Here is a 27,833-nt window from a genome sequence, read left to right as displayed (position 1 = left end):
TAAACATTCCTGATACTCTCTGGTGATATGTAGCTGATGCAGGGACACAAATGCTTTTCAAAATACACATTTTCTCTTTGCTCTTTGTCCTCTTGCAGAATAAAGGAGCCAAAGTGATCTAAACCAGACACATACATGGCTGTATCTGTTGAGCAGCCTTAGAGGTATAAGGCATTACAGGCTGCAGCCTGTTGACCTGACCGGGCCAGAGTTTAGGGAAGCGATTGGTTTTCACTTTATCAGGCGTCTCTCCTTTTGAACCAGAAGCTTAGCTGTAACACTGATTACGAGAAAAGCTCAAAGGTTTCATAAAGCTAGAAGAATTTAATCTGCTGTCACCGTGCCTCTGTGTTAAAACTACGCATGGCACTTACGAGATAAGATAAGATAAGATAATTCTTTATTAGTCCCCCAAAGGAGAAATTCATCTTATCTTATCACTCTTATCATAAAATGATCTTATCTTAACATATGTACACATCACTTTATATGACTACGGATGGCTTTCACTCCATAAAACAACGTAAATAATCAGATCTTCACTCATGTGGAAATGAGCTTTAACTTAGGAGCAGCCTGAGGGGCTTCAAACACGTCGCACGGCTCTTTATGTTGACATGAAAAAGTCAAGTCTAAAAAAAACAGGAAGTTAAAAATAGTTGTGGAAACAAGTAGCCGGAGCTGAGAGGAAGCCAGGCTTTGAAGAGGTGTTTTAACAATGTTTACATCAGGAGGAGCCAGCGCTGAACATTCTGTGCTGTGAGACACAACACAGATTAAAAAAAACAAGCTAAGATATAAAATCAGACATTGTTTATAGTCATTGCAGAGCGCAGTGGCTGATTTTACTCTTTATTTTTTAAAATGAATTAAATAATTTCTAACATTATACTAAGGTGAACCCTCTCCTCCCCAAAGCCTCTCTTCCATCTGTCAAAAAAAGCTGTTGAGGTCACAGCAGTTCAGTATTTTTGCATTTTGATGGAATACATGTCTCTGCAAGACATGAATGTATCTCGGCCATTCAAGTAATTCTCAGCAGCCTCCTTCATGGCAACAACAGAGCAGCGCTTAAAAGTGTGTGAGATGTTGAAATGTCCTTCTGCAAATCCTGTGGGATTATCCTGCCTCAGCAATAACCTCTAAGCAGAATGATAACAGCCATATGAAGACTGAAAGATTAAGGCTGTGATGTGATAGGGGTGGTGATGATGATGCCAGATACTTCTTACTTCCATCTTCAGGAAAACTCCAAACATGGACAACAAATTACATCAAAAAGAATCCTCCAGAAACCCCATTTACTGAGCGTGTACGTAGTTAAAAACGTACTTGCAGGAGAGAAATTGCCCGGCTCTTCAGTCACGTTGGCCACCTACGCCGTGGCCTTGTTGGAAGGAGGAAATCAGACTGTTCTGTAAATGACCTTATTGTCTGTACTGGACACAAAAAGATTAAGTCTGTTCCATCTGACGCTGCTGTGGGAGATTACGGGTTTGTCCTGCCGGTCACACAGCTGTGGTTTGTTTGATGCTGTGGAAGCTGATCCTGGTCGGGGATGTGGGGATGGACATGGCTCGTGCCACTCTCACTCGGAGGGCGTGGTTGTCCTGCCAACGGTGCCATCGTTTCCTCACCGCAGAGCGCACCTGCGATTACGAATATATCCATTAAGAAATACAACAATGTAAAACGTGCAATAAAGAAATAAAACAATGATGGTCTGTAAATGCATTAAATAATTTTAGAGATCAAACTAAACAACTCTTCAACTGTGAGTTCCAATTATTTGAGGGTTATGGGGGAGAGCGAAAGCATGAGGGTCCTTCATTTTTCACAATTACTGACAACTGTGTAATTCCTATGATGGCGTTAATGACATTCAAACAGCTGGAATTCTGGTGATTTGGTTTATTTTAATCAGCTAAAAATGACAGAACTTAGTGAAGAAATCACTAACGGCATAGAATATCATTACCTTTAAAAAAAAAGAATCTACCTGATACCACAAAAAAATATGGATTTATTATGGAATTCCATTTGGGGTTTCATTGAAATCATCCATCAAAAACACATTTACAGTTCAATTAAAATCATAAATACAGCCAAACCCCAGTGACTCACCTCTCCATTTAGAAAGCAGTAAAATACTGACACAAAGAAGCCCTGTAGAATGAGACACATCGCTGTTAGAAGCAGCTGTATTAGGGCACCTTCATTAGGCATCAGATAATTTAGTCTCTGCAGTCATAAGAAGAAAAAAGCTAAATTACATGCTCAATTGTAGGAGCTCGTCTTGTCATATCAGGAGTTCTTGACTATAAAGATGCTCAGTTTGAAATCCCTTTATTCCTCCCACTCACTCTTACATTTAAGCATAGAAGATAGAAAGATATAAAAAAAATAGCCACAGAGCAGAAATCATGCCCACGTGGCTCTGTTGGTCTTGACAGCTGAGAGCACTGAACATGAGGCAGGAGGGCCGTTCTGTGTGTAAGCACAGCCAGGATGTTTCTTCGAATCATCTTCCCACAAAAAGACCTTATAACCTGAAGAGTCATCCTCAAACTCCGAGACAAGAAAATCAGTATGATTCACATTTGTTACTGTGCGTTTGTCACACACACTCACACACACTATTGTTAGTGTTCTCATTCTCACCTGAAAAGACTGTAAGAAGGAGTTAAAGTAGATGAAAACAATCTGTGAAATGTCGTCCTCCCCCGGATTCACAAAGAAGAGCATGTAGGTGATGCCCAGCAGAGGCAGCAAGACGAGTGTTGCTTTCACGGCTTTCCTGTGAAGACAGGAGCTGAACGTCATCAGCCTTGTTTATAAAGTTACAAAAATAGGAACTTGAATATCATCCCAGTCAGTTGATTCTGGGAAAAGAGCCGTTCTGCGTCAGAGGCAAACTGAAATGAATAAAAATAATCCACCGTGTTGTCATGAATATATGTTAAAATAAAAGGATTCATCAAAATGTTTTGCTTGACACACTATTTTCCCTCCAAAAACACAGAACTGAAAATAAAAAGTAAAAGCTCTGTCCACTCCAGTTTACTGTTTATATTATTCATGCAAATCTGGTAAAAACATTTTCAAAGAGGCCACCATTTATGTTTGAAACAACAAACAACAAACACCATAAATCCAGCCGCTGCCTAAAGAAGCCTGAACCTAAGTCATCCGAGCTGTGACACTGCAAACACTCTGAACGCTGCACATAATCCCCGCAGGAGAAACATTCACTTAAAAAAAACAGCAAGCAAACAAGCTCACCGTTTTAGTGATCTGACACACAACATGGCAACATTAAGCTGGACTGCGTACAACTCTCATCTCAGTTATTGCTCAATCACCGAGTCTTGTCACACACAACGAGACACATAAAAGGTTTTTCACCTCTAATGGTGACTGCTGGGACAAAATGAAACAACCGCCTGCATGAAGTGCTGTAACTGCCAGACTCACTCAGGAGAACTTCATTTTTCTCAAGTATGATACAACACATCAGGTCTTTCCACGGTATATATACATTTAAAACCTTATATCTGACATAAATTCAACATCACATTTGATCGATCATACATCCACCACACGTCAGACATGTTATCTTTACGTTAATGGAACATACGATCATATCGCCCAATGTCATCTGATCATGGGACCAATAAAGTCTGTGTAAGGAGGCAGAGGATTAGCAAAGCAGTGGACATGTTGTCAGAAGTCTGAGGTTAGTGTCCCCCTGACACCATGAGCTGTTTTGATTTTACCCACTGTTAAAGGTAGGGTAGGAAATTTCATTCTGATGCACTTTTTGTTAAATTAGTGTAACTTCTCTTCAACAATACAATACAATCCGATAGTAACCGATTAGTTCGGCAGTTTCGCTTTAAAATGAAGAATAATAATCATCTGTGGAAGCTATAAAATGCTAAAAACATCAGCCAATCCTACGAGGCGCCCCTGCGCGGAGCATTGGCTGGTTGTCACTCTCTTCCTGCTCTGAGCGCACCAGAGAGGTACGTGCATGATGGCCGAAGTCACAGACTGGTTGGGAGGCATGGCTTCAGGGTGGGCGGCAAGAGAAAGGGGCGTGTTGAATTTGGCATGTACAAAACTGATTAAGGTTAGACAATAAAATCAGGGCAAGAGTTTAGATGAAGAGTATCTAACCAGTGGCACAGTCGCCATTTTTAACACACCTAGAGATGTGGTGAGAGGAATGTGCACACACAGAACTGCTGCAAGTCGTCATTTTAGCAATGAAACTAATTAGAAAGAATTAGGCTTTGGGGTTCATTTGAGTTACCGTTTTTAATTTAACACAATAATTGCACCGCATAGCCTGAAAGAGACATGCCAAGAAAAGCATCATTGAGTACAGTACACAGCATTGATGTGATTTGGTTAACACTGAATCCTTTAATCCTTTAACACTCCATCTTCTCACTGATAGCACGCTCCAGCTCACTGATTTGTATGGAATTAAGTCTGACACTGATGGTGAGGGTAAAATGAATCTTTAATGCTGCGTTTCTTCACAGCGTAAAACAAACTCCACGTCTTCTGGGCCACACAGTCATCCACCTACCTGTACTGTATCGTTTCTGATGTGGTTGAAGCTCTTAGTTTGGTCATTAGAATTCTTACTATGTTGAAGAGGAAAACAAAGTTTATCTAGGGAAAAAAAGAGACAAAGAAATAATTAGTGGTGCGTTAATGACTTCTACTAATGAAAAACACAGGGAACAATCATCTGCAGCGAACACACAGGAGGACAGAGGACAGCATACATCAGACCACACCTCATTTCTGGGGTCTGAATGTAACCCATTCATCTCTGTGCTTTCTTACCAGGAGTGCTGCCTTAAAGTGGTTTAGTAGATTAATACTTCTTTCTAACAGTGAGCTGCTGCATGGGAATAGCTTTCATTATAAAAACATTTTCATTTCAGGGCAGAATTATTTCATCACTTTGCACCTACACACAAGGAGGCATTAGTAATGAATACTAATGTCAGTGTAAAATGTGTGCTACATTAAAGAAATGTTGTCAAACTAACAGGCAGTTTTTTTTTGTTCTCTTTGTTCAGCTCACCAGAAGCACAAGAATAACCGGTCCTTGGTAAATGTAGTCCATATACTTCCCAGGTTCTTTACCAAACCAACATCTGTTTATAGAAAAATATACACAGAGTGAAGAAATAACATCACGTTCAAAGGATATGATGTAGAGTTTTTGCAGGCACACTTACTGTTCATTTTCATAATACAGTTTTCCAATAGCCCAGGCTACGATTATAGGACAGGGGATACCTACAATAATGACAGCAAGTGAATGAGAAAGCAAAATCAATGTAGTTACTAAATTTGTTACAAAATCATGTTACTCCATCTCATAGTCAACTTTCCCTCAAGGCATTCTTCAGATATTTTGATCCTAAGAGTGAGACGGACAGAGGGACAGACAAGCCCACAGCCACGACTGAGGCCATAGAAATAACAATTCTATAGACTCACACTACAAAGTATGAGCAACAAAAAGAAAGAGCATGAAGAGGCTTCAGAGTCACACAGTCAGGATCCACGGCAATTATCTGCAGCTGGCGCTTTGTCAAAGTAAATAACAAAACTGATCCAGCATTTGTCTGTTATAAAATCTGATATAAAATATAATCACTTCTTTTTTTAGTTGTTTTCTCCTCATTCGTTTTTAACGTGGCTTTCATTCAGAGCATGTGCGCTTGCTTGATAAACTGTCTGGAACCTGCGCCGCATCAAAGACGTCCTCACACTGCATGTTAATATAAAAAGTTAAATGGTAAAGCCCTTTGTAACACCTGCTGTCACAGAGATCACAGTTCACACAGCAGCTGCTCCTTTCACTCTTCACTCCTTGACTTTTTCACCCTGCCGGGAATCCAACTATGTATCTAATTGAGCAAAATATCTTCTCGCCGGCTTAACTTAAATGCACAGATCAGAAGTGTTGACAGAAAGCTGACCGTAAATGGTTAAGTTTTCATAACAACCTCGACAATGTGGATCAGATTAAATGGGAAATGATCTGAGACACGACCTTTAATGGAGCTGAACGAACACAGATCTAAACCTATTTTGACATCGGGCCTCTGTCGGGTAGAGGACAGATTTAATCTGCCCTACTTCCATCATTTCCTAATGAATTCTAATTAAAAATCTCTCAAGACTATATCAGTGACACAATGAGAAATCTAATCACTCCATGCTGGGCTTTCATAATGTACCTCATCTGAAGGGAGGAGAGAAGCTTAATATTATGTCATGAAGTAAACACCCTGTAGTTTCTATTCCAGTGTGACCCTTAGTTTGACCCATTTCATTTGTTTATTTGTTAATTTAAGGATCCCCATCAGTCCTTACCATGTACAGTAAAGACTATTCTTCCTTCCTGGGGTCTGCTTTTACACATCATACAGTATTATAACTGTTACCAAACTTAATCGTGGGTATGTGGATATTTTTGATCAAACAAGTAACATTTGATCATTATAAAAGATGCTGCCAGAGCATTAAAAATAGATTAATGTGTGTAATATCTTCTGTTTAAAAGACAGAACAAGGCTACAGTAAAGCCATCTATCTGTCGCCTTTTTAAACTGTCATCTTGTTATTTTCCAATTTTGTGTCCATAAAGCTCAGTTGAGTCATTTCAGTCTGACCTACATGCAGTAAAGTATCTGTTTTTCTCCTTCCTGCGGAGAACAGAAAGTCTATTATATAAACAGAACTGGAGAAAATGTCAGACTTGTCTCAGGCATGTACACAAACATGTTTTTGTATGAACATGAATATTCTGACACTCGTGTTGGTTCCATCCAATATACACAAAACCCTTTCTTTTGAGGTGAAGAAAGATAATTGGTTTAAACCTCATTCTTTCACTCAGAGTCAAGTACAAAACATATTTCCCACACTTCACTGCGGCCCCATTATCCCGAGTCTGAAGCACAAGAAGGCTTTCCCTTCTCTTCACCCGCTGACCACAGAGCTCGGATTCTCAAATGTAGCAACACTTTGATTGATGGTGTCGAATGAACCCCAGCATATTTGCTTTCAAAGGCAAATTCAGTTACAGTTAAGTACATTTATGAAACTGATGTATGTACTGTAAGTACACTGCACGACACTGACCTTGGATTGGTAACTGGTTGCGACTTTCAAACACACCAGTGGTTCTATTATAACTCTTATAATAATCCTTTCTCTACCTTTAATGCATTATGTAAAGCTTGTCCATGTGTATGTAATACAAATAAAGCAGCCATACATACTTACACCAGCCAATGAAGAGGAACACCCACTTTCTTAGCTTATCAGTGGAGTAAGTCATTACGATGGCTGTGTGAAGGTAGCATCCTTCAACAAACATCCAGAAGAAGTTCGTCACCACAAAGTAGTTGTATATTGTCGTAATTAATCGGCACCAAGGCTGAAAATAACAACAACAAAAACATTATCATCATTAAACGGAAACAAAAAAGACATTTGTGGCACATGTTGCTGCTGTTACCTCGTTGCTTTCGTGTATATTATGGTCAATCAGCTGAAGTAAAAACCACATAACATTCCTCAGTATAAAGGTGGTGATTAAATTCCAATGGATTATGTTTCGAAGACATCGTATGCTCCTGAAGCAAAAGCAAAAAGGAGGTTTATTTCATTATGATGCTATGAAAACTGTGTATTTGAAGAAAAATGAACATATGTGCTGGTTAGACTGCTGGAATGGTTTTCTAGCTCATTGGCTTTTAGACTGTTCATCAGTTTTCTGGGCATTCATTGCAGACTCCTGCAGCACACTAACAGCCTGTGGAAGCTGACATGAAGTCTGTTCAGAACAATCATTCAGGATTAAATGTATACGCCAAGTTAGCTATTAGCATTCCTGTTCATAGTTTACCCACAGCTGCACAGACAATTATCAAAAGATTACTTAATAACAATGAGGAAAATGTATGGCTGCTGCTTTGTTTTATGAGACACATTCATAATACTTTTCATCATTTAGACCAAACGGGAGAAAATAGATGGCAAGGGAGTTACACCTAAATCATGCAGTCCAAATTCCATTAATTTAAAATAAATTACAGCATTATTCTACCCGTATCACCAAATTATGATGTAATTGGAAACCACACATAATGCTACCTAAAGTACATGGGCCACTTGTGGCTTCATTAAACAGCACAGATGGCATATTATATGTCAGGAGCTAGTCAGATAAACTCAGAGGAGAAAACATTTATTTGGCCTTTATGTAACAGTTTCACTCTCTGAAAGGGTCACTTGAAAACTGCACCATGTGCAATGGCGTAGTTTTAGCATGGGTGGAGGGGACCATGCGTCCCCACCAATGTCCAGCGATTACTAAATTGTCCCCAATTTAATCCCCTCAGATTATCATTGGGTGCAGGAAGGGTTAAATTAGGTTCTTTTCTGCCATCCTACCAATAGATATCCTCCTGTTGTTGGTCCTAAAGCCCTTGATATTCTGATTCTGACTGGGTTATATCAAGGGCTCTGGTCCTACCCTAACACACATGCGATTGGCTGTGCCTTCCCCTGCTGTCACTTGTGGAGCTACGTTGGTTGGCAGCACCAAAACACATGTGAGACAGTGAGTGCAAGAGAGTTCTTGAAATCTTAGGTCCCCATGAATGTCAAAAGCTAATCTACACCTTTGCAGCTGAGCCACATGAGGTTACATTTCACATGTCTAATTAGAGTGTAATTAGGTTTAATGAGGTTTAGGCAATATTTTGGGTCTTCAGCATTAGTGTATACATCACTGCATAATTTAGGCATACAGTGTCTAATTAGAGTGTGCGTGTATTTCCTGTCTTTTGTGGTCATATTACTGTGTACCATAACATCAAAGGATATCAGAGAAGCTGATGATGTGGACATGCTGGGTCGTCATGCTTCTGAGAATTACTGAAAGCTTTATTTGTGCAAGTTTTAACATGCTGGTTAAAATGTTCTTGCACATGCTGCCAAATATCAACTGTTCATCTCAGAGCAGAATTGAACTATTTTGGTCAGCATTTGCTCTCAGAAGCCCACATGGATCGAATAAGCACACAGAACAGCTGAGGCTTTTTAGTGTTTGTCCTGTTCTTTCATAGCAGATGTAGGAGTGTGTGTGTGTGTGTGTCTGTGTCTGTGTTTATCTGAACTAGGGTATGCAAAGAGGTACAACTGCCTAGAAGAAGAGGGAGAAAGTGCTGGAAAATAGACATGAGGCCGTTCTTTGGCTGAGTGCTCCAGATGAGCTGAAGTACAGAGATATATTCATTTGACATAAGCGAGTTAATGATAAGCAGTCTGAGGATGTGACATGAATTTCACTGATTGTCTTCTATGGGGTCTCATGCATATAGAGCACATTTAGAAAGGCACTATTTCTGTACTTGCCTTAAGCACAAGAAGAGAATGAAGGCCACGACTAGCGCTCCCACAGAGATACAGTGGCCTAGGTAGTTGATGATCAGCGCTATTTTGTAATGCATTGGATATTTCCTCTGGAAAGACAACATGTTAAATCATTTATTTATCTCTGCGACAACATATCGATAAATAGAAATAGAAACACATCAAAACATCCTGACTAATGTCTGCTTGCATTAAAATAGCTGCCTAACTTGTATATTTTTGTATGCAGTACATGTTCGGGGATCATAATTGCATACTTATGTTGTGACAATGCTACATTAGAGCAAACAAACACAGGTTGGCAGCAGTATGTTTTTTTACTGATGCATACAATCCCTGCTCTGTCATGAAGCAATAACATATTCTACTGTGTGCTTGGATGAGATTTTTACTCAATACGCAATACTTCAATGCAAACAATAACAATGATTCAAAGTTGACCTCTCTTCTCTGCCTATCTTGGCTTCCTTGTTTTAACTAAAGGGAGAGAAAGCAAATGTCATTGACACACTTCACATGTCTTATAATTATCCAGGAAAATAGAGCAAGACCTAGAAATACACATAATCGGGAGAATTGATGTGAGGTAACCAGGCCAAAACTCCTTACACACAATACATCGCCTGTACAGTGTGCCTTTAGGCTTCACGTACGGAGACACAGACCAGTCAGTGTTTATATCCTGAACGCTCAATTTCACTACACCATAAAAGAAACTGCAGCTCAATAAGCATTAAGCAATCAAAATATTAGCGTAATATGATGAGAGTCTGCGTTGTGTATTTTTATCTGAGGCCGTTAACACACTGCCTGCTTAGAGAATGAAGGACGGAGGGGTTGCTCTTGCATCACTAACCTTCTCCTCCAAAATGGGCTCACAGTTGGAGTAATTGCTCTTCAGTGCCCATGTCCCATTATCCATGCATTCCCTGTAAGCGCTCCCTGCAAGGCAAAGAGTTGAGAAAACAATTAGCTGCAGCACGGCTGGAAACACTGCTTAATACCTATACTTACAGATTTCAAAGACACAGGGTCAATGATTCAAATGCACAGACGTTTTTTTTTTTTTCCTTTTTGCAAGGTTACAGTGAGGTGCTGGCATAAGTAGGTAAGCTAAAACATCACTGTCATTTTTTTTTCAGAGCTCAGTTCAAAGTTGAGCACCTCTGGTAATATTCATGTGACTGTGGCACAGAATACCAATCCAGCAACACGCATTTTTATTCATGGGAAGGAAATGCAAAGCCTCTTACCCTGTCATTTTATTTGCATATCTTTTAAAACCCACTTCCTATAATCAACTTTGAACTGAAATTTTCATTTTGAACTTCCTCCTTCTGCATTCAGCGGCTTCTTTATCTCTTTAATAGCAAAGAAAGTGGAAGGTGGAAACACAGCAGCAATCAACGTCTAAAGGTTATTTTCTTCTATTTTATCATGACTGACTTTTAATTCATTTCACTCTCCTCTCAAGACAAATGGAACTTATTTTGTTTGTTCTTTAATAGTGTGAATTAAATTTTCCATCACTGTCTGATTGATACTATCCTCAGTTTCGGCACCTATCAACTCCCAAATAATATTTCCCGTCCTCAGGCGCTGGTAATAACTTGCTGAATGGATAAATGAATAATTATGTTTGTTTTCGGGGATTAGAGGTCTTCACACTCTCATATTTACTCATATTGACTCAATGATTCTTGTTAACAACAAAGCAATTTAAGTTAGAGAACCATCCAGCTCGGAAGTGCCGACAGCGGGCGGCCTTTTGAAGCTGTGGCGGCAGCAGAGAAATAATCTTTTGCATTCACAATAATGTTATATAATGTGACATGTTTTTGCTTTTTGAAAGATGAAAGCGGAAACTAGAGACAAATACAAAGAAGATAGATCCTTTAAAAGAAGCTGACTTTAAGCTTTAGTGACTGTGTTGTGATTATACATGGTGCTTTTCATCAGGGAAAATCCCCGTTCTCAACTGTTTGAGCAATCATTCAGCTCAGTACAACAGTGTTTGCAATACATTCTCAAGCTCACTAACCTGAAAACTGGCTCAACGTGTTCATTGATCATGTGTGTCCTTACAGAATGTATGATGTAGGATAGAGCATCAAGGCAAACAGGCCTGAGAGCATGATTTCTTAGAGGGTAATACTTCTTTTTGCTGCATAAAAGTGATAAATGACATGCATTTGGAACCACTGTGGAATTGATTGCTGTTCACACTGCGTTTCGGGGAAAAATAGAAACCCCCTGCAGGTAATGCAACACAGCGGTCAGACAGAGAGAGAGAGAGGTGTTGATTCAACCTAAAGCTGCAGTCTTTCTTCACCATGGTGGATAGACAGGAAGTGAGTGCAGCCATATATGAAACAAACACAACCTCAAACAATGAAGCCAAGTTCTTTCACACACCAGGCAATGCCAAAAAAAATCATTTTACATTCATTGTGTTGTATGGAAATGAGCTGCAGAGGATTTCATTCACGGTTTACATCCTCATGAGAGAATCAGGCATATCACAAACAACATATGGTTGTTTACAAGTTGGTCTATACAAAGTCTGCAGTAACTTTCTTTTCTCTTAGGCAGTGAAACAACTTGTTTTGGGAAAAGTGTGTGTGTTTTTTTTAATACACCATTTTCTCTACATTCATATTTTAGTCATGTTATATTATTGTTTACACTTGAATTTTAGATTTATTACCATCTGCAGCTTTTTATCTGATGGCTGATTGTGAAGCATGAAACGTACACACCAACAATATTATGTACTCTGATATTAAAATAGCGAGGATAACGATCTGCTAACGTTTGTTTATGTCACCAATTAAAAAACCCATTAGCTATGACTCATAACTGCTTTATGAAAGACGTGGGCCCACAAAGTTAAAAATCACCATCAAAAAAGCTTTCAATTATTGCACAGGTTTATGCAGGCGGCGTAAGCTAAGCTTGGCTTCAGTTTCATAGAAAAGTGTGTGTTTGTTTATATCAGGATTGTATGAGACAACATAGATAAAGACATATAACAAGTATAGATAACAAATAAGCAAAAGGGTTTTACAGGTTTAGGAATTTGTGTGTGTGCGTGTGTGTTTGGAGCTTACAGTATGTTCTGCATTTTAATCAAGGGACTTCAGGTTAGATGAAATGATCCATAAGAACACATCACGTCTCCCTACCACCATGATTATTACCACAAAATACTCATCACTGCTCCGGAACACTTTTGTGTGTATGTACTGAAGCAGAAGCACAGCAGGAGGTCGACGCTAGGCTAGTAACATCCCTTACCAGTCCTCCAACACTTATCATTGTTATGTCTGCTCATCATTAGTGACAAGTGGTTATAATCTGACACAGGCATTTCAGTGACTTATTTCTTCTTGTAGTTAAAAAAAATAATGTTAGAGCTGATTCTCTTTAACACAGTTTCTTTCCATCTATAAGGCATCTATAGAGGTGCTGTGCATTATAAGGTGCCGCCTACAAAGGTCGCACTACCAGTTATCAAAGAGACAGTCTGGTCTGTGAAAGACCTCGAGTTTCTATTGATGTGCTGCTCCTATAGCAACCTGGAGTGCTGTTGAAAACACATGTTCCAATAGATGGGTTGGATCCCTTAAAGGATGGATTCCTAGACCGACTGTGTCACTGTGGCAGGACAGGACTGTCCCATTTTTAAGGCACCTCTAAATGTGGCCAACAAATGCATTCATGCCACATTCATTCATTTCTTGAAGGATAACTCTGGTGGATCCTTATTGGAATCAACTAATCCCAGGGTTAACTGGTGTGAACTCTTTTTACAGTGGAGTCCACAAGCTGAACTCTTCTGGTCAAAACGTAAATGTTTGAATGTAAATATTAGCGACAGGTTGCTAGGCAACAGGAGGATAAACGGAACTTCTTCCACAGACTGGACTGTCCCATCTAACAACCATTGACCTTTGTGGGCTATGCCTGCAGCCAATGACGTACAGGCCGCCACAGACTGTGTCTGTTGGAGGATGAAGCCCTTCAGTTGGGACACTGCTAATGTCATAGCTGCCACTTCTTCTTAATCACCAATATGCATATGCAAGCATATATACTAATTTAATATAGCACCTCTAAGTAGTCTAAACTAATATTACACTAGCACAAAGTGCCTTCCAGATAAAGGTCGGAGTCTCTTCAGGCAAATATCATAGTGTGTTTGTGAAACAAGCTGTGACGGTGCAGACACAGAGGAAGGGGAGCAGGTTGTGAGGTTTGTCCCTGAGCTATTCCATTGAGGCAGGACTAATTCAAAGCACTGGTGCAGGAAGAACACATTTTTGACTAACCATCTGTGCATTGCACACTAAATCTCCTCACATTCTTTCAGTGTGTTATATTCACACGGATAAAATAAAAATCACCAAATGACTCATTCTAGTAATAGGGTGGAGGATGAAGCGGCCATTCGAGGTGTGAACAACGCTGTAAGCAACCCGGCACTGACCACACTCTTCTGGCATAAACATGCAGAAGAAGATTGAGGAAATGTGCAAATCCCCAACTGGTGTACTTTGTGCTAACGGTGCCAACCCCTGCTGCCAGCCTACTTGCTTTTCTGGGATGAACGAACGCCATGTGATTAAACCAGGATTAGAAGATCGGACACTAGTTTTGCTAAAGTTTATGAGTAAAGAAACTTTGACATCATTTTGGGTTTTGTGGATTGATATATGAATGGTGTTTAATTAATGGATATAACAAAATAAACTTGTAAGGAATTTGTAGAACTACTCTGAAGTAGAATAAGAAAAATAATCTGTCTTCCCTACTGCGCTTGTTTCTTTCAGCTGATCGTTGTGGTGTTTCACCAACCGTGAGACCTGCATCGATGCCACCGGAACATTACAACATTTTTCACTTAAAGGTTGTGTAAGCCTGCCTTTCTTTTTTCTGCAATTTGATTGCTCTATGATTTCGTTTGTCATCCTGTCTATCTTTAGTCTCCTGTTACTTATGTGTCAGGACGCTGATTTCCTCAGGGAGGGATTCAAACAAAGAATATGACATGCTTGTTACGCCTCCTCAAAAGGACCATGCTGCTGGATCACAAATTACCCGCTTGTTTCAGTTGTTTTGTGAAGTAGTCAGTAAAACTAAAGCCCTTTATTTGGATGAGTTTCAAATTGTGGTGAAGATGAAAGACGGTAATATCTCAAAACTGAGTGATCAAAGCAGCTCATGAGCTCTGCTGCGCACACCTGAGCCCGGGTACGGCAGAATTTCCTTCAAGCCATAGGAAATGTAATTTCTAGGCCATACCATGATAGCAGAATCTCACACCTCAGTGAAAATGGATATTTAATTTAGGCAGCAGGTACTAGAGCAAACCCATCATATCACACACACCCAGGAAGGAGGCCAACTGAGGATATAAAGAGGTCATAAAGACTACTAAATGGTGTGTCTACCAAGTCATTTCATAAAAGTGGAGCTATACAGGTCCAAGGCATCTTAATAACTTAAGGTCTGACAAATGATTAGATATTAGTGACTCTACCCTACTTCTAAAAACATCTTAGATGCTCTAGGACCTGCAGAAGGGGCATTATAAATATCCACCAATATGCATGGCAATCTAAGTTACTGTGAAGTTACACAAGCACCAACTGCACATGCTAAATAACAAGTCCAACACGTCCATAATACTACATCCGCCAGAGACGACACATTATTACATGCTACACATGATCGTATTCCCCGACGTCATTGACACATGGGACCCATACAGTCCAGGTACGAGTCCCCCCTGACAAGTTTCATTTCTGCCTACAGTAAGGCAGTTTTAATCTTGGCTGAATTTGGCATAATAGATGACAGATTAAGATTAGGGATTAAAACAGTGGAAGGGTTGGGCACCTCAGAACACACACATTTATGAAATTAAATACACTTAAACTTGTAAACTGGTCTTGCATGGTTGCCATTTTAGCTACCACTGAGCGAGTCCCCATCCCCATGAACACAGAAAAATCCGACCTGAGCAATACGCTCACATGTTCTGTTTTCAAGGGCTGAAATATCAATCATGTGTCATGTTTTTCTGGTGAGGACAGGCTTAAAAAGCGATACAGAGTTTGAAGTGGAGCTGTGTAAAAAGCTTCTGTCGCTGCCCATACTTGCACAATCTGTCACCAACGCAGCCGTGTACTATATGCTCCTCCAGACAATGTAATGTGCATTAATGGCTGTGGTGTCTGCAGTCCTCTTTGTTTTTGTCTGCAGGGATGTGAAATTTGGCCTAAGTATTGAGGATCTTTCATCTATGATCACAGACCTCTGCCTCTAAACAGGCCTAGATACAACATCAAGAAGTTTAACAGCCTCACACCTTGATGCATTAAAGCTGGGTTGTTAATTAGCTTTTAATGATGTATGAGCTAGAAAAATAAAAACCCATCTCTGGACAGGGAAGGAGGTCTGATTCGATGATGTCACTTATATCTAAAGTGAGAGAGCAGAAAAGTGAACATACCAGACGTCTGCTGCGTCTCATGTCTGCTTGAGGCGAGCAGCTGCCATGTTCTTTTTTGTTTTGACAAGGAATGCGTGGAATCAAACAAACCGTAGTGACGCCTGCATTGATTTTGATCTGTTTTTAAAAACAGCGTATTAATACAGGAGTGCATTAGCAGGTGTTATTTTCATTCAGATGTATTTGCAATGCTTTTGTTATGCATCCATCTATTGTCTTAGGCACACTGAATCCTACACAGGGCTGTGGTGTGGGCCACACAGTCACACAGCACCACTGTGCTGACTAACTAGGTTTTCATTTTAGTTATACAAACCATCTGATCTTGTAATTTGAAGGGAAAAGAAAATAATATTCTCACAGAAGTGGGTTAATCTATGAGCTGAAACATCACCAGGATGCACTAAATCTTTGATATTTGTCTGGAGCTGTTTTGTAATACCATAAGCTTTTAGGTCATCTTTTTTTCTTTTTTTTGCATTGTCAGGGTGAAAGTCTGTTCTTTTCTGCTATGTGTGTGTCACTGACTTGACCTGGCCTCTTTTTTCCTTTCTTTTATGCAAAGGTGTCCTTTTCAAAGGGCAAATTTCTTTTTCTTCTTCTCCTTGTGCCTCTCAAATAATATGTCAGCAACAGAGGAAAATACCTGTGACTTATTAACATGGAATTAGATCATATATAAAAGTCAGAAGTCCTCTTGCTTCACAGACTCGCTTTACTTGACCCAGCTGACCTGTGGTTCACATCATAAAACGTTAATCTCCAGTCAGCCTAACGTGTCAACACTAACATGTCAGAATGACTGCATGGTAATGCAGCTGTTCCCAAGGACTTGTGGCCCAACTTTGATCAAACACAACATGGCAGGCAAACAACTTTACAGGAAAAAAAACAAAAACTACTGTCTCATCCTTGTCACATTCGTTCTGTTATACATTTTGTCAGAGGTGCTGATCCTTTTCAGAGCAAAACAAAGTCCCTGGCTCGCTGGCATTATCAGCACACAGTGAGGATAACCTAAAATACGTCTCAAAAATGTATGCATACATCAGACACGGTGAGATGAGATGCATCCCTGTATTTCATATGTATTTCCATACATACATATCAATTTTTTCAAAGATAATCAGGAATGAGAGAAACATGGAAAATAAATCTCTGTGCCAGAATTCTGTATGTCTGCCTTATTAGCATATATATGTGCAATATCTCAGGTATGTGAGTGGTGTGTAGTGGTGAGTCAGTGGAGGTAGGAGGCATGTCTAATGGCAACAAAGAGTTCCCTAAACATCCTGAGGCACATGGATGGATGGATGGGTCTGTGCAGGGACACAATGAGGCAGCCCGATTAGCTGCACACTGTCAGTGACACAAGTCTGTAAACCAGGCCTAAAGGTGCTGGTCCACCTGCACCACAGAGAAGAGGCAAGTAGATTAAACACATCAAGCTGCAACAAACGCAGGCAGCAGCAGCAGCAGAGCTCACAATCCAGCCTCTCAATGCATGCGATGCTAAGGGCACAAGCTTATTGTTATTGAGAGTGCTGGAATGTCACAGTATGTGGGGTGTCTCAGAGCAAAGTCATAAAGATGCAGGATCACTACAGTCACTATCATCATTTGATTTATTCCAGGAGCATTTACTTGGTGATGCATGTACAAAATGTTTACATTCAACAAACTGTACTGAATATATGTTTTGTATTATGTCTCCTCTGTTAAGGCAATGCGCTCTCATGGCTTCTATAAAGGGAACCACCCAAGGGAGAGCCACACGTCTTTTTCTGTGTCATGCAGACTTGCACTGCACACAGGCTTGTACAGAAATGTTACTGACACACTTCTGCTGACAAAATTAGCCACCTGCTTACACTGTAGATTTTAAAACATATTCTGTCTTAGGAACAGAACTAATGTGTGCAGAAATGATGGCTGGATAGCAGAAAACATAATGATTCTAACTAAAGGCAACAACACAGAAAATCTGTCCAAGTAGAAAATCTCACAGTCCGACTTTTGGCCTCAGTGTCATGCTCTTTCTCTTATGGCTGACAGCAGAGCTGGCAGTTGGAGATGCAGTTGCACAAACGCTGCTGCACATTAAAAGAAAGAATCGGCTTCTTGAAACTGCCTCATGGACCAACTAACCACACAAGCACTGCCCAACCTCCACTGAGCCAACCAACAAAAGACATATGGGGTTAGTCTAAAAGCTCTCTGGTAGCAGGAGCTATTCACCCGAGTAGCAGCTGGCTCACTTTGATGTGTAAATCCACACTGCAAACACAGCAACCAGCATCTTTCACTGCAAGCAGACACAAAACCATTCCTAAACAAGGAGCCAATTTCAATCTCCAGTGAACATACAATCCAAAACAGACATTCAAATAAAACCTATAGCTGTACAATTTTACAACAATACTCAAAAAAAGTATAAATAACATAGGTAAGAAGCAGATTTGGATAAATTATAATGTCATTATCAGGTGAAGCAATCCATTGTTTCAGCTTCCCAATCATTTGCACCCACATAGATTACTGTCCGGCTGTATGGTCACGTGCATCCAATAAAGATCAAGGCAAACTTCAGTTAGTCCAAAAGAAAGCTACACGAATTGGCTTGAAATGTCACAGACACTCACACCACCTTAAGATGGCTAATGGTGAAGGACTGAAAGTTCCAAAGGTGTTTAATCAATAGCAGGAATCATCATAACTACTTTACCAGGCATGCATCACAAGGCTGGTACAGTCACAAGAAGGCAAGGCAACATGAAGTTATGTATACCTTTTGGATATTCAACATGTTTTGTGTAATAATTGTGCAGCTGATTATTTATTTTTATCATGTGGTTGTTATATATTGTTGTTTATTGTGGCCTATTGAAGCTAGTGGGGACCCAAAATGAATCAATAAATAAAACATCTTTGATTGTTCAGCATATCATATGAAAACATTGGGCACATTGGTTTGAACTGATTTCATGATCAGCTACCACCCAAATAATCATCCAAGCATCTTTGATCATACCATCATGTTGATATTAGTATTTAGTGCAGCCTTACCAGCCTCATGTTGCCGTTGGTTCTCATAGTCTCGTTTCCACTTGATTTGACCCTGGCAGTTATTTTTGTCAGAGTGCAGAGTGTTCTATCACATGTGATCAGAGGTTATTGACATTTTTTCTTCTTGTCAATAGGCTAAAATGTATTCTACAATTTTCCTACTGGGCTGTTGGGGTATGAGATCAATAAAAGAACCAAAGGAACACATATTTTGTCCTTGTATAGTTTCTGACAGGGTGATTATTTTACAGAAGAGAATTTAAAGTGAAAGGAATTTTTATGTGGAGGGGGGGGGCAGGTTTTGTTTGTGATTTGAAGTCAGTCAGGTGCAACTGCCTGAGAGAGAAAGAGCTGCATAACACCTACAATTCTTCCTCTCACTGAAGATGTTCTTTATTTATCTTCATAACAAAACAGATGTGGAAGGCTGCTGGGGGTCACAGCATGAAATGAAGTTTATAGCCCCATCTGGAGAACAGGGTCAGAGGCAGGAGGAATTGTTCAGTGCAAAGTTTTATGTATTTTATGTTTTTATTTTTACTTCACATTATAATTAGGCCTTTTGTGTTTTATGTAATGCTCTATTTATTATTTGTACAACCTTAATGTCTAATATTTAAAACCAAGGACAAAGAACAGGGGCAGCCATAGCTCTGTGATGGTGACTTACTAATTTAACATCTCATTTAGATCATTTCATTAAACAAAGAGATAAAAAGTGAACCAGAGATTCAGATAAGTAGCTTCACTGCACATCTTATCACACCATGAACAACTGCTATGAAAGGGGGGTTGGGTAGTTGTCAGTTTATCTCCTCATGTTTAGCAGGGAGCACTGAATCTCATCTTAAAAAGCCTTGAGTAATAACCACTGAAGCAGATAGGCCAACAGAGCCTGAGGAAGAAACACTGAGTAATATTTGACTCACAGCTGCATCTCCTAAGCTTTGCAGTTTCCCTCCATTCTTCTGACACATTAGGTTTAACCGCAGAGGCAAACACTTGCCTGCCAGTTTGCTGTCAAGCGCTCACCCTTCACAACTGCAATAGACTCAATAGAGCTGTGTGCCTAAGTCTCTGGCCTTAAGAGAAACCAACAAGTCAAATGCAGGAGGAGAACATGTCTGGGTAATGATGATGTATCATCCCACTAGAAGTGAAACGCATGCTGTCACATTTTATAAGTACTTTATCCCTGTCAGGTTAACAGCAAGCCACAGCATGCAAGGCTCACTGAACTCAAACTATTTAATTGCATTACGTATTTATGTGGCCTTTGACCCTTTATGTGGCATTGGTAATATAAGGAAAGCTTATTGCTGCAGTCAGTTGAAAATATGTTTTTGTCTCTTTTGCCTCACCTTAACTAAACCCAAAAGTTATAAATGAGCCTCAAACCTTGAAGACTGGATCCCTACACTCCTGGGTGACCATCCAGCCAGCCCCTCATGGGAGCTACTGGTCCCAGGTTAAAAAACATGGCGTCTGCATTCAGAACATGAAACACATTTTGCATGTTACCATTATGCGGTCACCATTTTTAAACTACCATAGTGACACGTCCCACCCCCTTAAACATACAGCTGCAGAAAGATGCACACATGTTCTATTTTCAAGAACTGAAACACTGACCTCATATTGTGTTGTCCTGGTGAGCATGGGCTAAATAGCTTGCTACATTCAAAAACCTTACCTGAGGTCTTAGTAGTGTTATTGAAGCTAATATATCGTGATGTTGGGTTTTCTTTGCCCTAAGACAGTTTTTTTTTTAGAAAGAAAGGAACCAGATATTCACCTCAGCTGTTATTTACAATTATTTTGGCCACAATAAATACAAAGTGAATATAAAATATCACAAAAGCTATATATATTCAGACAAGTAAGGAGAGGCATCACCACAAAAGAGAAAACTAAAGGTTAGTTCCCATCACATGGGCACCACTGACAGAACTGTTACCCTTACTGACAATTTAAGGCTTTCTTTACAAGCAGGCTTTGCCATCCTCTGAGTTTAGAGGTGTGAAAAAGCCAATTTGGAATAAAGTAGGGAGGCAGTGGTGAAAAAGACACATACAAAAGATTAAGCCTTACCAAGACACAAACACTTCACTGATATCAATGGAAGTATAAGGAATAGGACTTCCATAATAAGATGCTAGAGTTGAAAACATTTTAAATCTAGAGAATAAAAACTCAAAAGCTCATTTTTCAACAATAACATCCATCATTATAAGAGGGACAGCTTTTGTACAGTACAGTGCTACGTGTGTAGATGGTGAGTGCAGCCAGATGGGGCTGATGCTGATTGGACCCACACCCAGGGGTCCTGGCGTGCAATGGCAGGTGAAACATTTGTTACACTTTCTAACCTGAATATACCGACTAACTAACCCCTTACCCGGTGTCACTGTGGAGAAGTGGATCAAAGGTGTCTGGGGGGAGGAGACCTGTGGTGCAATCACTGGATTCAGCAAGGGAAAAATGGCACAAGCTATGGCAACCAGAGACACATAATTGTCAGGGAACTCCACAGTCAGTAGTTTTAGCCCCTTATCCTACAATCAGTAGAACGAGGGTCTAAAATAATACGCTATGTGGTTTGGCAACTTCCAAATATATAATTATTGATCCTCTATATCTGTTTACACTTTCTCCAATGCTGAGGACATAGAAGGCTAGCAACAAGGAGCAGCTACATAACACTACACTCACTCTAACTGCCATTTAACTTTAGTGGTAAACAATAGTGTGTCATAAGGTTATGCTGTGGACAAGTGGATGGATTTACAATGCTTATTAACAGCTGTAACTCTGAAGAATCTTAAGATTTGTGCCCACCGGTTTGTCCTCTATCAACATCTCCTATTTATTAAGACCCACATGTTTTCTCAGAGGTGAGACGACACTTTTGTGAAGGTGTTTGCAGCTTTTTCAAACATCATGGGGAAATAAATAGTGTGTGTTTAGAGGTATCATCTGTTGCTACAAAAAGGGTTGTCATTATCTACACTGGGAGATCCTCCAAGCCAACAAAAGTGACAACCTCCTGGGGTAAAAGGATTCAACACAGAGGAGCCAAAAGATGCAATTCCTTGATTGGCCACTACAAAAAGGCCAATCAAGGTCAAGCCCATGTTGAAATCAATCCCGAGTACTACTAGAGAAATTGCTCTTTGAAACAGTGGGGGGGGAACGCTTGCCAGGTATTTGGATATCATGTCCGTCAGGGGCTAGCCTTAGCCAATCAGACTGCTTCTTGCTGCTGTCACCATAAACTAGTATCACAGCTATATCTCATTAGAATCTATGTGCCTAAACCCTAAGAAGGTTGCCTTTAAGCCGTTTAGTTTATTGCAATGTTCAACTTCACCACTAGATGTCACTAAATCCTGCATACTGGTCCTTTAGAAGACAACATGACCTCCACAGCAATTAAAAAACCCTATATATTCCCTAAAAGCCTTATTATTTAATATTTAATGGTGATGCCAGCTGTGTTTGTTCACTGCTCCATTGTATGTCGTGTTTTCCTTTGAAAGACGATGTAAAGTTGCACAGACTCACAGATTTTAATACAAAATGACAGGCTGTATCCCCATTCTGCATCACCACATCAGCTTCACTCTCCCCTCCAAACCGCACACACACACACACACACACACACACTCCGGTACTGATACGGTTTGGACTTTATTAATCCTGATAAGAGAATCAATAAGGTTCTATTGTACAAACAGCTGTCTTGACTAGTTGTGTTGAATAGAAAAGTACATTATGTGCCGACAGGATATTTCCCCCGTGAGATTGGACAAAAACACACAGGGATGAGGTGACTTGCCAAAAAAAAGAAGAGCTGTGATTCAGGGAATAATTATATTTACAGTCTGAGTTCAAGTGAACAAAGAAAGCACACCGGTCACACAGATGTGGTATGATGAACACATCCATCTACTCCTATACATCTTGTCCTGCCTGAGGCTTGACACAACGCACATCATGGGATAAAAACAAAGCCAATGAATGACTTAAAAAACACTTCTAACCACTCTTGCCTAACTCTGTGGTGATGTTCATTTCATGTACCACAGAATTGAATATATGGCACACATAAAACCAGGAACCCAGGAAGGTTTAAAAATGCATAAAGCTCTTAAGCCACTCAGCGCACACATTAATATTTATATATGCTTAAAGAAATAGAAAAGAAGTTCTAACCGCTTACCTAAACTGGCTTGTTAAAAATCTGTGAAAACACCCATTTTTTGTAAGACAATTGTAACATTTTGCTGACATTAGACTTATTCATGTGAAAGTACCACAACGAAAAGAACAGACTCCGATAGCTTCCTTCAAGGGTTCAGAAGCACAGAATACAGGACACTACAGATCATCCTTGATATGCAACAGCAGCCCATCTTGGGTCATGCAGTTGTAATAACTAGGACTGTAGCATAAAATGTCTGAGACATGGAATGGAATCTATTGTTAGTCCTATAGGCCAAGTGACTCAAAACACATCTCACTCAGTGCTGCTCTTTACACATCACTGTGCTGTGACTTCACAAATTATTATTGTAGTTTTTTTTGGGAGGATCTGTCAGTTACTGCACTGTTTTAATTAACACCTGGTCACAGGATGTTAAGGCCTATTTCTATTCTTAGTATGACCCATTTTGTGATTTTTTTTCCTCAGTTAGTGCTGCCAGCAGGATGAAAATCCTCACCTCACTCATTGGTCTCTGGAGTCATGTCACGGTTGTGGTAAAAAGAATATGCAAGGATGCAATGTTTTAGGCATCTATTATGCAATTAAAGTGTTTCATAATGGCTTCTTGGCTGTGCCTCTCATATATACTGCTGTGTTTGCACTAATGTGCTTGAACTTGACACAGGGCAAAATGGAATGTCAATGAAACATTCAGTCACATGTTTACATATTAATCTGTTAAGATAAGGACCTGTTGATGTGCACGTGGAAGCAGAGGTAGTTAAACAAAGCAGTTAATAATTAGTTGAATTATTATTAGTGCCTGAACCTTTTTCACTGGCCTCTAAATTTAGCTGTGAAGGCGTTGGACTTGAAATCCATTGGGGGTCTCCCTGTGCAGGTTCAAGCATGCTCACAGCAGTCGCACCTCAGTAACGTCTAACAAATTAATTAAATATCTCATAACTTTCAGATTTTCTCTGATCTTGGCTTAAGCATACATAAAAATAGGCTGTCACAGGGGAAATACTAATACACATGTGCATCAGAGTTGAGATGTGAAGGCATTCAGACTTAATACATGTTTCTGTGAGCTATTTGACCCTTAAAATGTGCATGTTAAGGCTACAGCATGCGATGTGTAAACATGCCACTTAGAGGTCCTATAGCTGTGTGCTTATATGCATCACTGCTGTGATCTGTGTAGACTGTAATGTTCCTACACATCCTACACAAGAGCACCTACAGTGATCTGTAATTCTGTTAGAATTCCTGTATTCTAAGTGATCATTGGGAGGTAAAGCATGATTGCAGTCTCTGCAGGGTAACATGGGACCAAAGACATACAGTGTGAAGTAATAAATGTGTGAAACAATCTAAAATATTCATTGTCATACATGTTTTATGACTACAAAAGTACGTCTGTAGATAAACTGAACATTCTTTCTAATACTTCTGAAGTGTTTTATACTCTCTGGAATATTTTAATGAATGCAGCCACTACTGGTTCAACTAAAATAAAAGGATTTGTTCACACACAGCTGAAATTACACATTTATGAACCTATTACAGACACAAGCATAGTAACCGTGTAACAAATCAATACTAATGTATGTTAAAAACAAAGTTCACCTCTAAACTGCACTGCATTTAATTTTCCTCAAAGCTTTGTTATTATTATTTGTTTTTCTGTGATTCATATTGCAACACAGTATTTTTATAACCTAACCTGCCACACCTAGAAAATGCTATTATACTCCAGTGGCAGCCCATACACTTCAATTACTGTCTAAATATAGCCACGATATCTGATCCTCGTCATGTCAGAGAGATTTTATTGATCGACAAGGGTGCTATCAAATTAAAGATTACATGAGATGAGGTGTGTTGTCATGGCTAATCGCCACGCTTTGCACCTCAGGTGGAGCACACAACCAGGCATGTCCAAGTAATAATAAGCACCAGCAGAGCAAAAGCTGAATCAATGCAGGAAGAGGTGACAGGCAGGCGAGGAGTGTGTGTGTGTGCATAAGGGGGTTAGTGGGTAGTGTCCGTGCACTCGAGTCTATTATAAAGATAAGAACTATGCTAAATGAAAAATCCAGCCTCGGGCCGCCTCTGAACGCATATGGATGATTTACAGGAAGTATTTTGCGGTGTTATTTCAGTGCTGCTTGTTTTCTGCATGGCAACAATTGCACAAGTCGTGTGATTAATACAGGGGTTACATAATGGGACAGTGTTGGTGTGTGGTGGAGAGAGTTGTGATGTGCTGCTCTCAGCTCTCAACAAAACTGTTGGCTGATACAGTTTTTTAAACTGTCAAGCCTGCTGATTAAAACAAGGCTTTATCGCACATGGTGTGAATCAATAAGTCAGACGTGTTGTTGGGAACTTCAGACAGTGCAGGTGTCTTTGTAGCTCTAAGGCTTAGCGACAGCATGACAATGAAAACAGAGAAATGACAGTCCACTCCCATCAAACCTCAAAGTTTCAATTTCAGGGGGAGTTTCATCAGTTTATGCTGTTTAAAGCTCTTTACTGCATTATACATTATAGTATGAAGATTTAATGAATCCATTAAAATTTGCATCTATGACTGACTTCACATCTATTTGGTTAAAAGAGTCCTTGAAATTCAAAATGAGTAGTCATTACTTTAAGGTCGTCACGGTTACATTAACAGGCACTGTGTTGGGCCATCGATCTACCTCGACCACCTTCCACCTGTCGTAACTACTATGGCCACTAGAGGGTGCTGTCACAACAGCTGAAGAGATATTAAGCTGCTTGTTCACACAACCTCTGGGTTTCTTATAGGTGTATAGCCTAACAGTAGATTTCTTAGAGCAGTGCTGACATGTTTTTTCTTCACTGTATAGCTAAAGTGGGATATTAACGTGATACAACATCCATGTAAAGTAAAGTCTAAATCTATCTTAAAGCAGTAAATCAAGCTGAGTTGTCACATGACAAAAGCCTCATATTTCAAAGTTAAGCGGAATATTCCTTTAAGATGCTGTTCTCAGCACACCTTTTCATTGCCGTGCTGTTTGTGCAGCATTGTGTTGCTTTACTTGCTTTTTTAGAACATGTGTGAACAAACAAAAATTCATACACTGGAAATAATAAAGCTGGAGGATTTCATTGTTTCCATCAATAAAATTCAGTTACTCAGTCTATTTGTTCATGATTAGACTGCACAAAATCCTTCACAGTGTCACAATCTAATGCATGCAATGGAACTTTTAATCAAGGCAGGAATGTCTTACTGGTTGTGTTGTACTTCACTCCATTGATGTACTCCGGGCAGGGTCTCTCTACAATCCTCCCGGTGCTGCTCCGCGGCCAGCAGGTTCCAATTTCATCGGTTGTGGCATTGCAATAAAAACCTTAGGAGGAAAAAAAACGACGTAAAACGAAGGCTTTTAACTTCCCACTTTCAACAGAGCTGGAAAAAAAAATGAAAAGAAAGAAACACTTCCAGCTTACCTTCAGTGCTCAGCAGTGACAATGATGCGTTTTCCAAAAAAGTGTCTTGGAACGCTTCAATCAAACTACAGTTCAGGTCCCCGAGCTCTCCAAAGATGATCTCATACATGGTAGCATCCATAGTGCGAGACGCCGCTCTTTGATGATCTGAGATTTAAATTCAAGTCCGAGAGGAGACGGGCGCAGTGAGCCCAGCGGTGCTCATGTGGGCATGTGAAGCGGAGCAACAGTAATGACAAGTGGAGAGCCCCGGCAGCGCGCTCCTGCCCGGCCAATCAGAGGCGCGGCGTTTCCGCTCATCCATCCACGTGAAAGGCAGCCGACACACCGAGGGCATCACGGGCTTTGTTACTCTGACATTTCACACCTGCCAACCACCTGTCATGGTTATTTATGGAGGTAAAAAAAGAGAAGATGCATTCATGGCACAGTGTGAGGGGAAAACTTCTACAATGAAATACACAGCAGACCTACCTGTTGATGACTGCTGGTGTTCCCTGAGAAATTTAAAACAATTAAAAAATGATCAAAAGAAAATATAGTTAACATTTTTATATAGCTCAATGTAATATATAGGGTTTAATGTTTTTATTAGCTGGCCTAGTTGCCATAATTGAAGAAATCCATCATTTACAATTAATTTATACTCTCATGCATGAGTCAAGTATTCATATCACAAGAGCACAAAGAAGCTTTTGTCATATTTTTCAAAATAAAAGTCAAGCAACCTAAAGATGTAAAGCACATGTGAAGGGCAGGTGGATTGTATTGTTGATTTCTTTTTTTTTTTTTAAGAAAAGAAAAACGCCACTGTGTGACATCACCCATAGGTTTCTAAAGAGCCATTTTGCACCATCCGAGTCTTTCTAATCCAAATAGGTGAAGTGTGAGTGGAGCTGAGATGAAAGGGCAGAGGCTTATGAGTTTATATCGAGTTGCAGCTGCCTGTCACTCATGCCCTTTATTATACAACATTTTAAATCTTAATGTAATTCATGAAAGCAAATTACAGAACATTTCACCCCTTACAGCTGTTGTAAAAAAGAGGACTTATCCATTAAAGTAACCAGG

General features: G+C 39.9%; 1 protein-coding gene across 1 annotated transcript; it reads right to left on the bottom strand.

The window, feature by feature from the left end:
* Window positions 1-1,021: 1,021 nt before the first annotated feature.
* crhr2 (corticotropin releasing hormone receptor 2) lies at window positions 1,022-26,883 on the bottom strand. Its single transcript, XM_028427507.1, has 12 exons — window positions 26,763-26,883; window positions 26,543-26,662; window positions 10,337-10,422; window positions 9,463-9,569; window positions 7,559-7,676; window positions 7,324-7,477; window positions 5,262-5,322; window positions 5,105-5,177; window positions 4,598-4,683; window positions 2,662-2,797; window positions 2,125-2,166; window positions 1,022-1,649 (listed from the first exon to the last, which is right to left on the bottom strand). The coding sequence occupies exons 1-12, from the start codon at window positions 26,881-26,883 to the stop codon at window positions 1,509-1,511; spliced, it is 1,245 nt and encodes a 414-aa protein (XP_028283308.1). The 3' UTR covers window positions 1,022-1,508.
* Between the last annotated feature and the right edge of the window lie 950 nt (window positions 26,884-27,833).

The sequence above is a fragment of the Parambassis ranga genome, chromosome 17, assembly GCF_900634625.1.
Source record: "Parambassis ranga chromosome 17, fParRan2.1, whole genome shotgun sequence".
In the NCBI taxonomy this organism is placed as follows: domain Eukaryota; kingdom Metazoa; phylum Chordata; class Actinopteri; family Ambassidae; genus Parambassis; species Parambassis ranga.
Note: the sequence above shows the minus strand (reverse complement) of the source record. Positions and strands in the feature narration are given on the sequence as shown.

Bases quoted from the DNA above. Each gene is read 5' to 3' on its own strand.
- crhr2 (XM_028427507.1), bottom strand. From the start codon at position 26,883: ATGGATGCTACCATGTATGAGATCATCTTTGGAGAGCTCGGGGACCTG. The intron at 7,478-7,558 runs GTAACAGCAGCA...TGTTATTTTCAG, and splicing joins ATATACACGAAAGCAACGAG to CCTTGGTGCCGATTAATTAC. The intron at 4,684-5,104 runs GTGAGCTGAACA...TTTTTTCCCTAG, and splicing joins CGGTTATTCTTGTGCTTCTG to ATAAACTTTGTTTTCCTCTT.